Source organism: Aythya marila (genome assembly GCF_965140915.1).
Source record: "Aythya marila genome assembly, chromosome: 4".
Taxonomy (NCBI): domain Eukaryota; kingdom Metazoa; phylum Chordata; class Aves; order Anseriformes; family Anatidae; genus Aythya; species Aythya marila.
In genome coordinates this window covers 45,914,220-45,929,405 of record NC_139045.1, presented here as the reverse complement: position 1 = coordinate 45,929,405, position 15,186 = coordinate 45,914,220, and the positions used below count along the sequence as shown (strand labels likewise).

The 15,186-nt window shown below is 43.5% G+C and overlaps 1 protein-coding gene across 2 annotated transcripts in view; it reads left to right on the top strand.

The window, feature by feature from the left end:
* The window catches only part of BMP3 (bone morphogenetic protein 3), a 31,755-nt gene extending 16,955 nt beyond the window's left edge, over positions 1–14,800 (top strand). Inside the window, exons 3-4 of one of the 2 annotated variants that reach the window (XM_082760296.1) lie at positions 3,946–4,167; positions 14,651–14,800. In XM_082760296.1, coding sequence (XP_082616422.1) covers positions 3,946–4,137 — 192 coding nt within the window. In that variant the 3' untranslated portion in view covers positions 4,138–4,167; positions 14,651–14,800. Of the gene's footprint in view, positions 1–3,945; positions 5,832–14,650 lie in introns of those variants that run through there. The other variant, XM_082760295.1, reaches the window with a different exon arrangement.
* Positions 14,801–15,186: the final 386 nt, after the last annotated feature.

The following is a 15,186-nucleotide window of genomic DNA, read 5'->3' as shown; positions in this document are numbered from 1 at the left end:
TTTAGTAACCAACGGTTCTGAAGAGACAAAGTGAAGTTTAATTGTTATTTGAACTTCTGTTTGGCACTCTGGGGCATGACAGGGAGGTATTAACAGTGCGCACCACTGAAGGGAAGTTAACAGATATGGCCTGGGTGAAAGATGAGTTCCATCTTTATCTACGAGTCGTCTGTCTTCAGCTAATTCCCCTGACGTATTGCACTTCATATAAAAAGATTTTCTGTCATACAGAGCCAAAAGTATTTTAGCCAAAATCAGGATCTACTTTCCAGCAAATAATAACATTGGCCTCTGGTATGTTGTGTTTTAACCCCATCCACCCAAATAAGTAGACTTGCAGCTACTACTGTCGCCATAGCTAAGTCCAGCAGTCTCAAGGGCGTATTCTTCCCCCTCCTCTTCACCTCTGCAGTCCACCTGGGACAGGCATGTACCCAAAATCAGAAGTGGTCCTTGTCCTCAAAAATCTTACAGTAGAAGAAAGGTGAGAAATAAACAGGAGAGGTGAGTGGGCAAGTAAAGCGGCGTTTGAATGACTTCTCTGACGCGAAGTGGGTCTGATTGCCGTGAGCTAGCCATGTAGTTCAAGCCTACACCACCGTAATCAGGACATCAGTTTTCTTCCCCAAATTCTAACAAAAGGCCTGATCTGGCTTATCTGTGCAAAACTGCCTAGACTCAGTTGGGTGAGGAATATAGAATCAGAGCATTTTAGGTACACGGACACCGTGACTATGAGTGTTTGCTGCCATGTACTGCAGAGAGAGCGTTTGTTGAGAGAGCAGGTAACTGAAACCTCATGCTGAGACTGATTCCCTGGGAGCAACTGGCAGACATCTGTCTGTATTAGATATCAAATAGTTCCTCTTGTGCATTTTTTTTTAATCACATAAAACAAAATGACCTTGTTTTCCAAGGCAAATGAAAAGCAGAATTAATATAAAGGTGAAGCAAGCATCTTCTAGAGCCATGTGTTATTCTTGGGCATACCTAATATCTGGTGTTGCTAATAAGACTGTGTTTGCAAAGTGATACTGTAACCATCAGGCAATAACAAACTAATCTGTGCCTATGGGTATATAATGTTCCCTTGCTGAGGGTGAACTCCTAAAGTTGACAACCTGTTTGGTAATTAAGAACAGATGTGTTTCTTCCCCCCCCCCCCCCCCCCCTTCCTTCTCCACCTCCAAACTTTCTGGCCCTACCCTTTCCCTGATTTCAATTAGCTGGCTTGACTGCTCTCAACCCCACGTGTGTTGGGCTTGCAGAACACCACCGAGTGTGCAGGCCAGGGAGACCCTCTCCCAGGTCAGGAATGAAAGCTCGTAACTGACATCATGCGCCCCGCTCCTAATACATCTCTAATGAAATTCAACAGGGCACCGAGTCTCCCAAGGATGCAAGCAGCTTAGCAGGTGCAGCCTTAGCCACAGCTGTACTTATTCACAGATTTGGCAGTGAGGAGTTGGCTCAGCATTTTTCCCTCCCACTGCTCCTTATGGCCTCACCTCCTAAAAGAAAATCTTTGCCTGCTTTTCATTAGCATGTGCTGGACAGAGCGCCAGCAGCCCACAGGCAGTGGCCAAAATACCCCTTCTTGTGCAGGGCGTAATGCCTGTTCAGTACCCAGAGGGGCGTTTCAGTTTTCTGAAAAGCACTCACTAAAATATTTAGATATTTTACCTCTTTGCATCTGATCAGCAGGCCTAGGAAATGTGTTGGGCTCCCAGTGACGTTTGTGGAGAATGCTGCACTGGAGCTGAGTAAAGGACCAGGCCTGGATGCTTCTGGAGCTTTCACATCCTCTTGCAGAGAGAAATTATAGAAAAATGTGAATTATATACTTAAACTACTGCTGAGGAACATAGCTGCCCTTGAATTAAAAGCAAACATGAACAAAAATGTCTTTCTTAAGATCTGCCAGCTAGATTGAGAGCAATGTGTTTGTAACAATGCTGGGAGATCTGTAGCCAATAAGAGGATGCTTCAAGAAGTTTTGCTTTTGTATTTTAAGCAGAGCATCATTGCATGTCTCCATCTCACTCACCTGATAAACTTTGACTGAAACAGCAAAGGGAAAAAAAGATCAGGGTTTATACAACCTTTGTGTTTAAAATGGACTTGGATCCTGAGTATACATGAGAAAATTTGGAGTGTCAGACTGTAAACAGAAGCAAGAGGCATGCAGGACTGGGATCATTTGTTGCTCCGCCTTTCTGCATGCAAAATAGGCTCCTCAATAGAAGGAAAACAAAACAAAACAAAACAAAACAAAACAAAAAAAAAACAGATTATGTTTAACATGTACCTAAAGAAAGGCTGAGTGCTCCCCAGTGAATCCTTTCCAATTCTCTGTCAAGTGGTTCCAGTTCTCACTTGAGATTGCTTTCAGCGATGGGGTATGGAAAAAGTCCGTTCTGATTCACTTCTATTGGAATTCAAGGAACATCTGTCCCTGTGAGAATAGAGGAAAAATGCAGAGTCATGAGCTATCCCTTCCTTAAAAGGGACAGGTTAGGCATCCATAGCCAGCTGAACTGGAAGCAGATACCTCTAAATGTACAAACGTTATGCACAAGCGATTTGACGAGCCGCTACCTCACAGCTATTCCTCTGATTTTTGCGTGAAAGGTCATTAGGACTTGCAGATGAGGTAGGTAGATATCTAAGCCTCAAGACTGATTTATCGCAACACAAATCATCTCTTATCCCAACAAAACCGCAAACTGCAAATTTGGCCCGCCTGATCTTGTTCCATATATTTCTCAGTGACACCTGACTGAGCTAACTTAACCATGTGATTCCCAGGTTCTGGATGCAAGATGAGCTCTAAGATGCATTGTTAAAATTTCTCTATTACAAAAATAAGTCTCTGGCTAAAATCTGTCTTGTGCATGTTTCATGCTCATCTGCTACAGCTATTTGGATCTGGAAGGGTTTGAGGGCATTGGAAGTAAAATTTAGGATATTTAGTTTTCACTTTTCTGAATATATTGACTTTTCATTTTGTGAATGAACTCATATTTTATTTGGTTGGTTGGATTGTTGGGGTGGTTGGTTTTTTGTTTGTTTTTGTTTGTTTGTTTTGTACAAATGTGGTGAAATAACTATTTCACTGCTCAGATTTGCTTTTCATTTGTATTAAACCAAAATTTGTTTCAAATTGTATGAGTATTAATCCAGGTAATTTAGTCCTTTAGAGCAATATGTCCCCATAATATAAGGCACAAGTGACATGGGATTTGAAGGCTCAGTTATTCAGCAGTGTCACCGATGATGTATATTACAGATGAGAAGTGATTTGGCATGGAAGAATTAGCAAAACAACCTAAGCTTGGAAGACAGCAAACTGGAGCAGTTAGCATTGTGACCTGAAGTATTTCCATACTCTTCTCTGTATATGTTTTATCCTTTTTTTTTTTTTTTTTTTTTTTCCCCTGATGTACTCATATTCTACCAGCCTGACTTCCTATCATAGAAGGTGTATTTATTTTGCTCCCCTAATGAATCAGCCTGCTAACGTGTTGACTGCCTCACTCCCAGCTGTACAAGTTTATGACTAAATTGCAGCCCACATGAAACTTAATTTACATCAGAAGAGACTGCCTTGACCTTGACCTTGGTGCAAAGTCTGCTGCCTGGGCATTTTCCTGGGAAGGATGTCCCACCGAGAGCAAGAGGCCCCTGTCCTGAGCAGGATGCTCTAGCTGAAAGCAGTGGAGCAGCAGTGACATCCAGTGGCCAGCAGAACCAGGCCGGAGTCATATTCCCCGCTTCTGGCTCGGGGCGTGTGCGGTGACAACTGGGAATAGTCGAGTAAAAGACAGATTTTACAGTGTGTCGGCCACAGGGCCCTTCTTAAAGAAACAAGCTTTGTTCTGGAGTATACAGGTCCCTTTTAACATACGTGAAATTATATTTTCTGCTTTTATCTTTCTCTTGCAGGCCTTGAAGCCATCCAACCATGCCACCATCCAGAGTATAGTGAGAGCAGTCGGAGTAGTCCCGGGCATTCCTGAGCCTTGCTGTGTTCCGGACAAAATGTCTTCTCTCAGCATCTTGTTCTTCGATGAAAATAAGAATGTGGTTCTTAAGGTGTACCCCAACATGACAGTGGAATCCTGTGCATGCAGATAACATCTCAGAAGACCCTTTTGAAGTGCTAAGGTGATCACTTGCTATTCTGTGAGGTTCTTTTTATGATTTCTACTTTTTGTTTGCACTGCCAATGCATTTCCTTTGGGGGGGAGGGGGAAGAGGGGAGAAGGAAAAAAAAAAAATGAATCTATCCAAACTAAAAGGATGGAAATGACATGGATTCTGAAGAGCAGTCCCAATGAAAGGGAACATGAACTTCATAAATCTTTGAATTTGACCAAGACGTAACTCACAGCAATGGGGACTGACTGTTTCTGTAGAAATACAGAGATGAAAGAGGAATTTACCGAAGACTCTTCAAGATTTCTTAAACTGTCACAAGGACATACTAATCTATTTTTGTACATGATTCTGGAAACAGCAGTAGCTGTTAATTTTTGTCTCCGTTCTTCTGGTGACTAATGGGGAGGGAGATTAGAAACATACTATTAATCATTTTAAAGCTAAGCTTTCTGCCTTAGGTTACTGAGTAGTGCAGCAAGAAAAAAAAAAAATATCTGACATTCTAAGAGCCTTAGATAATCCAACTTAAACATATATTCCCTTGGTATGACATGTCACTGACTGCATGTGTGTACTCATTTTTGTTAACATATTACTAGATGTCAGTGCCCTTGGTGTGAAGAACACAAAACACATTACTGCTGCATGGGAAATTGTGGTATCTCAAAAGCAAAGACTTTTCTTTCTTGCCACTGTAGAAACTCAGCAGGCTAAGGGTTTGAAAGTATCATGCTCAGTGAAGTGGCTGAGTGACTTGTTGATAACAAATATTCGAGAACATATTTGCAAATAATCTATGAGTAAATTATTGTAGTTGATTCCAAACGTGAAATTATTACCCGTAGACCTTCACTAGAGTTATTTTATCAAAACCAGCTCTGGTTGGTGAGGTTTGATTGTCACGTTAATCAAATAGCAGCTTTTATTTTCTCTATGCTTCTACTCGGAAAATCAAGTTTGCTGTACCTGTTCTGTCAATTTAAGGTTTATTGCTAGCAGGTTTTGCACAACAAAAATACAAAGCATGCATTCCACCTGGAAAATTTTTGTGCAAAACTACAAGCAGGAAAGAAGTGATTTAATGAATCATATACACATCAGCGAAAAGTTGTATCTGTTATTGGGTCAATGTCAGAGAAACTTCAGGCTTTGTTTCTAGCAATATCCTCTGTAGGAGATGAAGCTTTTTAAAGCACTTCTGACTGTCAAGAACAATGTTGTAGTTTGTGCTAAGAGTAAACATTGAACCACCTTTTTGATAAGTAATCTACATAACTGCCTGTGTGAAGTAGTGTACTTACAGGGCAAATATTCATAGGGAATAAATTAATTCCCCATGGTCAAGAGAGTTCAGTTCTCTACTTTGGAGTCAGTGATTCCTTGGTGTATTGAAGGTGATAACAGTTTTTCTATGTAAATACCTTCTTGCAGTTTCTTGACTATTTGAAGCTAATTTAAACAGTCAATGATTGATTTTTGTATTTGGTCAGCAGTGCTATCATGCTTACCAACCTGAGTAATTTGCATGTGCGTAGGTGTGAGAGGTGTGGAACACACAACTTAGGGATCCTTTCAGCAATGACTTTTTAGTGCACAGAGTCTCAGTGGAAGCTGACAGGAGTTTCGCTTCAAAAAAAAAAAAAAAAAAAAAGGGCGGGGTGGAAGAAAAAGATGAGTCCCAGATGCAAGTTAGGTTTTCAGTCCTTCCCTTATCTTGCTTCAACAGCATACCCATGCAGTCAGATTTCCCCAAATCACAATCTGATACCTTCTTACTGTCTGCAATTAAGCAACAGTAATTAGCACAGCTATCAGATTCAATTGTCCTATGTTAGGATTCCAAGAGCTCTGTAGCAGGATATTGCCTTGAAGAATTAGTTCCCTGGAACTGCAAGAAAAAAGTCTCCATTTTTAAAGTGCCATCTTCATCATATAGGAGCAAAATTTCCATCAAAAGTAAGCCGTAAGTGTGCAGCTGTGTGCATTTAGATCAAGGCTCTTTTGATCCACTTCCATATGTTGGAGAAAAAGTTAGACATTCAGTGTGCGAATCAGCTTGACTTAAAAACTGGAGTAAAAAAGCTGTGCTTTTCTTCTGGCTGAAATGACAGACAGGTGCAGACAGCAGAGCTTTTCACTGCTGTGTCTCGGTGGTGAAAATGAGCCTGTCTGTGCTGCTGAGCTGTGGGGACTCTGGTGGTGGCTTTCAGGATGGTCAGGAGCAGCGATGTGCACCAGGCTGCCCGTCCTGCGGGGCTCACCTGTGAACCCCCCGCTCTGCTGCAGGGCCCACTGTCACCAGGGCACATGGGGTGCTAAGCTGGAAGGTGGCTCCGGCCCTCAGACAGCAGGCCCTGCAAGCACGAGCAGAGTTAGGGGCTTCCCCTAGCTGCCTTCTGCAATAGCTGCATGGATAAATGCCTTGTTTATGTGGCTCTGCACGGTGATGGCTACTGCTAAACAGTGCGCAAGCTCAAGCAATAAACCTAACCCAATCGAATCTTCTATTTGTAGAGAGCTTGTTGCAAAACAGATTTCATGCAGCTTGACAAGGCAACCTCGGCTTTGTGCCAGAATGTCCCATTTCTTTGTCCAGGGTGAGGTAGCTGGTGATGAGTAATAGTTTATTGCCAAAATCCTTTCCTTTACAGTAATTTTTGCTGTTCAGTACAGGCTGAAGGCTCTCAAGGTGCATGTCTTGTTTTCCATAGAAAGGTGGGTGCAGCTCAGCAGCACTTGAGGGCTGGATTTCTCACATCACCTTGCTTTAGGATGACAGCATGTTCCTGTCTCAGAACAGCACCAGTCTACATCGTCCCAAACGCAGCAGAAAAAGTACCTTGCAGCCTTCTAAATCCTCATGGGATGGGTCCTCACACTGCAAAAGAGACCACTGCCTCTGAGAGTGGCAGTCAGTCCCCCAGGGAATGCTGTCCAAGCCCCAGTGTCCTGTTTGCAAGGGGGAGGGAGGATTTGGAGCTGCTGGCTCTTGGGCAGAAGGCCAGGGCTGGGCTCAGCTGGGTGTGTGAACAGTGCCTGGCACAAGCAGTGCCAGGAACTGGGCTCCGCAGAGATCAGACGCACCTGGGCCCGCCCCTTGGATGGCAGGAGTTTCCCAGAACAGAAGAGGGTGTTGGCAGCCAAGCTTCCTGGCTTCTGCACTCCAAAACAGAGGCGCAACCTAAATATAGGAGTTTCTCCTGCGCAGCAGTGCTCTGAGTCACTCTCTGGGACTGAAGATGAGTTCAAGACTATAGGCAATGCTTTACACTGCTGTTATGAGGCAGCCTGGAGTTAACCTGAAAAGCATCACCTGTTTTCTTTTTGGAGCATCAATATGCTATGCTCGGTTTTCACTGCGATAAAGCCGGTCTTTGTCATTAACCTTGTCATGTTTGAACAAGTACAATCTTCCAAGTAAAATTTGATCTGCCTTTTCCAACTTTGTACTGAGTGTTACCTTCAATTAACTATGTACGTGAGACATTTTATGCACAGGATTTGTTTTTGCATTTTTATTTTTACATGCAACTTTCTAAGTAAAGCCATGTCTAGCATCAGTAATGTATTAATCACATAAGCAATGATTTCTGTATATAACTTTGTATTACTAGGGTCTTCAGAATAACTTCCAGCTAATGTTATTAATCACCATTTTAGTCTTAAATCAGCATGGGGGGCTTTTGCCACCTGTTGTTTTTTTAAATAGTATTAATTGATAAATGGCTCTGCTTCCCATCTAATTATATAGTATCTAATGCCTGCGCGTTATTTTTATGGCTGGCTCAAAAGATGCCAAGAGAATGTCTCAAGCTCCTCAAACACTCTCCTCAGATAGGCTGTCCTGAAAGATTCAGCACTGCCTCAGTCTGCCAAGGACTCTGGGAGCAAAGTCCCCTGTGAGGAGCAGACTGTGAGCAAGCCTCTGCAGAAAGCTCTTGAAAATCCCCTTCTTTCAGGCTGAATACAGAATCTGGCAGTAAGTGTGCAAAAAACAGGCTGCAAAATAAAACGTATTCACCCTGCAGTGCGGATACCTGGACCCAGGAGAGTTGTCCATTGGAATCAGTGACACAGGGTTACAAAGTGGGCAACGTTCTTTCATTTGTTCGGGGACCCTGAGCTTGCCAGGAGCCGAGTACATTTCGTGATGTGCCATGCACCCCTGGGGTTGTGAATCCCTCTGCTCCAGTGCTGGACCAGTCCAAAAGCTTATAGGATGCTCATCTCCGAGGAGATGCTCAGTGGTTTGCAGGAGACTGACATTTTGTTTAGCAACCCATTTCTCCTTGTAAAAACAGCCTTTGTAAATGATTTTTGTTTAAAAGTTAATGTTTGTACAGACAATGTCAATTTAAAAAAAAAAATTAAAAGTACAAAAAAAAAAGAAAAGTTATTTTGTATATGGAAAGAAACTTTACAGATACTTTTAATTTATTTTATATCTGTGGCCATCCTGTCCTTTTCATATTTTCCTCCCAACGCTCTTCAAACAATGCATTTTTCACTGTCGTTGCGAAGATGAAATGCTGGGACTGTGGGCAAGTTCACAAGGACAGGTTGCAGCAACACTGTGAAGGGCATGTTTCACTACTGATGTATAAGCTTGCCTAATTTGTATTTGTTTCCTTTCAGTAATGGGAAACTTTCACTATGAACTCTGGAGAAAATATAAAATAAAATCACTTTTTACATGAAAACTCCTTTGTTCTGTGTTGTACCCAGGTCTTTCTAAGAACCTTGAAGTTTTCTTTGCATTCTGTGTTCAGCACTCCAGATATGCATACATGTACGTCTCAAGTGCTCGTTTGCAAAGGCAATCCAAACAGAGATTGTGTTTATAGAGCAAAGTACACAGTGGCTGGGGAGTGGGTACTATGGATTCAGTTAAAGGTTAGCTAGTATGACAGTAATAAGCTGCAAAGGTTATTGGACCTGATCCAAGGCCCAAAGGTGTCAGTGGGTTTCTGTCCATTGGTTTCACCGAGTTTTGACTCCAGCCTACAAAAATAGTGCAGAAATTGTGGTGACACCCTGCAGTTCCTCAGAAGAATGAGGCCACCCTAATTGCTTTCTTGGTGTGGACAGAACCTGAGGCTGTTGTGTTAAAACCACGGAGGGAAGCAATTCCTGTAACTGCATACAGCACACAGCTACGAAAGGAAGTCGGGAGGTCCCAGCAGGATGCGCTTCTGACTTTCCCCAGAGAAGGATGGTGGTGGTGGGCTAGCTACAGCGTTGTCCTTCTTGAGTTGGCCACATAGGAGGCAGCAGCTGAGAAGCTCATGGGCTATACCCACTGTGCAGATGCCTGTCTCTGCCTCTCCTACTGAATGAAGTTACAGAAAGTTGGGGGAGGCTCAGTGGTTCCACAAAAGCAAATGAGAGCAGACAGCTGACCACTGCCCCCCTGGGAATGCATGCAAAGGGAAGCAAGGGCTCCGGTCTGCTCTGTCCCCAGGAAACAAGGAGAGTTTTCTTGTCACCAGTTCTGTTCTCTGGGCAGCTGGGAGGTGTCCCCAGATTAGGGTAACAGAAGAACCCACATGTCCACTCCAATACAAGACATTTGGCTTCAGTTATAGAAATGTTTTACTACAAAACTATGGAAAAGAAACTCTGGAAAGAAACCAAAACCACGGTACGCACAGTACAACTCCCTGCACAGCACAACCTGGCCTAGCAAGAGCACCCCGCTCTAAATGCTTCAGGGCAGGTGCACCAAGGGCCACGCTTGGCCTCTTGCCCTCTCCTGGGAAGGGGGAGGTACCTCCAGATTAGATATAAGAAAAATTCTTCCCCTTGAGGGTGGTGAGGCACTTGGCACAGGCTGCCCCAAAGAGCTGTGGATGCCCCATCCCTGGAAATGTTCAAGGCCAGGCTGGATGGGGCTTTGAGCAACCTGGTCTGGTGGGAGGTGTCCCTGCCCATGGCAAGCAAGGTGGAGCTGGATGGGCTTTAATGTCCCTTCCAGCCCAAACCATGCTGTGATTCGGTAATTTACTTCCCTAGTGACTTACTAGATAATTAAGCAGCCATGCCTGCTGCTATCAGCCCAATAATTTAATTGGAATATTCATTCTGGCTTTTGATGCAGTTGGCCAGCAGCCTTGGTAAGGGTAATGGCTTTTGGCTCTGCAAAGAACATCAGATAAGCTTTAAAAAAATTACATTTGCCACTTCTCAGCTGCTGTGCATCAATGAAATACTGGCTAAGGGAGGTCAGCCACAGTTTACCCTTGACTTGTGTGGACCAGGAGCTCACCTTATTTCAGTAGCTTTGTGCCAGCTCCCACCAACCAGCCCGAAGTCCCCCTGTATCAGAAGTCACAGTGATCTAACACTGAGGAGTTCTGCAAAAGGATGCACCTGAACACTGAGGGAAATCTTACTGATGTCTCACTATCCCCAAAACAGATTGTCATGCAACATTAGTGGGGCAAACAAGGAATCACAGACTTGGAAGAACATAATTAGCCACCTTGTGGCTGCTGTGCAGGCTAGTTTACTCTGAAACCGCAACTCTCTGTCTGGTGTGAATTTGCACACAATGCACACAATCAGGCTCTTATCTCTAACCTCTGATTACAAGAAGGAAACAAGAAAGGGGACTCTGACTTACAAAGTGAAAAGATGCTTTTGACTGCTTCCCCACTGGCCCAGTCCCTCCAGAAACTCTGCATGGTCTAAAGGTCTCCCACCTCAAGGTGACCAAGGTCCACATACCATAAGGACATGATAGTTCAAGAAAGATGGGTTTTGACTTTCAGGATTACAAATGCATGTGCTCACAACATAAGCCTGAAGGAGAATTTGCCTCAGGCACGGCCACACTGCACATCCTTCCCAGTTAGCCCACAATCTGCACGCAGGCAGGTGCTCGGGGCCTTAAGGATTAGTATTTGTGTCCGAGCTTTGCAGGTGCGCCTCATCTGCGGCACAGGGAGCTGCTCCAGGCTTCCCTTGGGTTTTGATCACTGCCTGCTAGAGGGATGTTAGTTATTACTGAGGAGAGGCCGAAGGCTCCTAGTTAAATCCAACTCCATCACGACATGGAACAAAAAGAAAGCATTCTTGCACGTGAGAGTGCCCAAGCATGGGGTTGTCTTCACAAATCAAGTTTTCCATTTAAATACACTTTCTCCTTTTGAGCAAAGCTCATGTCTTTTATCTGCTTACTTTCAAGAGGCAGTCTTTTACCCATAAAGTTAATTTTGATCTTACCTCTTGCGAGAAGGTGACGCGTTTCAAAGGATGCAGAGAAATAGGACTTTGATGTATGAAGCTTGGAGAAAATATCACTTTTTTCTTGCCATGTGGAATTTTCATGAGGTCTTTATGAAAAGATGCTTCCCTCTTTTCAGCATCGTATTTCACTTTGAGGTTCTTTTACTGCAACACAGATCAGAGAATCCCTTTCTCATAAATGAGACTTTTTAGTAAGCCCCAGGTTATCCCAATTTCCAGGGGAACTGGAAACATGATAGTGAATAGAGAGCTGGATCTAATTTAAAAACAGGTTTTTTAAGCTTTCCACAACGTTAAATTTTTGTCATTAATTTCACCTCTTCATGTCTGCCCTCTGCACAACCTCCTCCTTCCTTTCCACCTTTGGAAGGAATTGTCTCATTTTACTCACGCTGCATTCCATGTCATGATTACTGCCTCCCCTCTGTCCCTAAAACTGTACCATGCAGAAAATGTTAACCATAATGTAGTGTCAATCCATTTTCCTTGGCTTTTAATCTCAAAAGATCTTACACACTTAGAAAGCACCACAACCATTTAAACCATTTATCTGAGCACAGCCGTGCAGCCACTTAAGCAGTGAAAAATGAAACTGTATGTTCAACAGCAGACACACTCAGGTGTGTGCATCTGAGGCTCTTGATTTATTCCTGCTCATTTAGCCCTAGTTTAAGAAGTGAAGAAGCAAATCACAAATGCTCGTTGCCATGCCAGGAAGAAAGATAGTTGCCCTACAGCACTCAGCCATAGAGAACTCAAGGATACAAAGTGCCATTGTTGTGCCACCTTGCAAGAAATGAGAAAGAAGGATGAATTTATGGCAGCATGCTTCCATGCAGCCGAGAAGACTGGCTTCAATTTTCTGAGCTTTCCCTCACTTTCTGCTGTCTGAAAGAAGGCAAATCATTGAACTGTCAGAGGTGTCTAAACACAAACCTATACACAAGTCTCTTGAGAGAATGCAAAATTCTCCAGGGGCCTTAAATCTCTCAAGACTTGAGCTCTAACTGAGCGTCAAATAAAGATAAAAATCCTTCACTCTGCCACAAAGCCCGTGGGGAGTGCAGCGGGGGAAAGCCACGGCTGTTCAGAGGCAGCTTATTGAGTAGTGCGAGAAAAAGAGGAGCTCGGCTGGTTTTCACTGCATATGGGACCTGTGAAATCCTGAATGTAAGGACAGAAGAACCCATCCTAGTCCATTTCCTTGCCAAGATGCAGACCTGACCTTAGGCTTGACAGATGGGGACTAATCTGGGAGTGAGGAAGGGAATGTTTCCTCACACAACCCCAGTATCTGGGTGAGAGTCACGGAGAGAGGGTTGTACCAGAAACCCAATCCCATTTCATGCACAGCAGAGCACAGCATGCACATCTGCTTGGTGCTGCTTCCCCCAGTCAGGAGTAGGTTGCCAGGATCCTGCTGTCACCTCCAGAAGGAACAGACAGCCTCAGGAGACAGACAGCCCCTGCTGGGCAGGGAAACACCCTGTCTGCCCAGTCAGAGTGACTCTGAGGCCAGGTTAGTGTAAGAGTGACCTCGACAGCCCTGAGCAGTGTTTTTAATGCAAACAGGCACAGGGGAAAAGAGGCCAAACTCATCAAGTTCAGAACTGGACTACAAACACCCTCATTCTAAGGCTGTAAGTTTGGCCACTTGCAAGGCTCCGGCTGTTCTCTGGCCTTTGCTCTTTTATCACTCACTACAAGACTCAACTGCGCTCAAGGCAAGGGGAAAGGATGAGAGCTTTGGCTGAATCTGACCTGCCTGAAATCCCTGGGATTCTGTACGTGTCAGTCTGTCTGTTTTCTCATTCAGTGTGAGAATCTTGCACATTTACCCTGCACCCACCCAAATGTATGAACTCAAAACTCTGATGCACCGAGGTTAATTCTCCCTCCAACAGCTGATTCTGATTACCAGGTGATGCAGGAAATTCATACTAAATTCAATTTGTTAAATAAATGTGACTAGCCTCAACAATTCAGCTTCCAGATTACTCAGTCATCAGTGAGCCCCGTGGTAGAGAAATTCACTGTGCAAAGGTACCCTTATCTCTTTCACTTATCAAGGCCAGTACAGGTGTTTTCTTAGTCAGCAGTTCTTAAACAGTGACAAGCTTCTTCCCAAACACTGCCCAGATTCTTTTAATAGAAGCAGAATTTAGTTCTGAGGCCCAAGAGAAGTTTTTTTCTGAAGTCATCCAGCCACATTTATGCCTGGAGTTGGGGAGAAAGAAAACAAGATGCTTCTCAGAGAGCCTGTGCTGGGTCACTTCTGTGTCTGTTCCCCACACACCGGGGGAGATATTTAGCCCCTGTTTCCTGGTCCTTCTCATAGGAGAAGGCAGGGTGAGTGTTGTCTGAGGCATCTGTTCCACCTCCTTGCATGCTGCAGACAAGGTCGGTGCTGGCACTGATAAATATAATGGCAAAGGAAGTGAGTAAAGCTGGTGGAGGCTGAAAAGGAGTGACTAAGAAAAATCCGAACAGAAATGCCAAACTCCTTGCAGGGATGCCAACCAAATGAGGGCAGTACCTGGGCTGTATGACAACTTAGTAGCCAGTGTCCTGCTTCTCCACAAGGCCTGAAGGGGCAGCTGTGAGGCTGTGATGAAAATTCATCACTTGCGCAGAAAACTAGATGTAAGTAGCAGACACCTCACGATTTTCTCTTTCACTCTGCTGTCTGCGTGTCCTGAGTGCTTACCTGTATCTCTGCTCTCGTGTGGGAGATGGGGAAAGGCACTTCCATCTACCCAGCCCTGGATGAGTTCTCTAGTGGCAAAAGTAGAGTTTTGTCCTGCACCAAAAAAAAAAAGGGGGGGGGGGGTTGTTGTTAGTGCCCTGTGGTAAGGGGAAGAATGGTGTACAAATGGTGTACAGGAATGTTGAGGAGAGAATGAATTCAAAGAGATAGTAACTAGAAATCTGTAGCAGACCCAAAAAATGAATGTCAAAACCCATTTTCTACTGACCCCAAATAAAAATAATAATAATAATAAAGTGCAATTTGCAGCACTAAGCACAGTGTAATGATCTTAACTGACTCCTTCCAATCTCTTGCCATTTCTGGCACACTGTTAAGCCCCCCCCCAGCCTTTGTTTCTCTTTTTTATGACAGTGTAACTTCATTGACTCTGAGCTGGTGTCTGAAGTACTTCTGTATTAAAGACATTTTGACTTAGTTCAAAAAATGTTTATGTTGCATCGACTTAGCTTCTTCTTTTTCTTCAACTTACAGGTCCTGTGCATACAGCCCTAGAAATGAAATGAGCTGAAGTATGTGGGCCCTGTATAAATTGGAAAAGATTTGAGAAAAATATTCAGCAGCAAATGCATAGATTTTGCTGTAGTGTATCTGAGCAAGAGACTGAGCTGCACGAAAAGTGGCTCTGTCCCACGGATAGCCCCTCTTCTCTGTCTCTTCTGAAACATGTGGACAACAAGTACAATTCAGAATGAAGAATCTGGACTGCTGTAAGGAATGTCATTATAAGAAGAGAATGTATTGAACTGTCAGTTTATTTATCTAAACTCTGAGTTAAAGAACTTGTATAATTGCTTTGTAAGCAACTGAAATTCTACATATAAATTTATCTAATTGCTGACTTCCTTAAATCTATCATATTGGTTTTCTTTCTGCATTTAAAACCTATTTAAGTACTTATGCATAAAATGGGAAAAGTTTATAAATAAAAAAATACTATCAAAATGATGGGACGTGTTTTGGGGGTTTTTTTTGGAGGGTGGCTTATAACAAAAATTGCTGTGAGATGT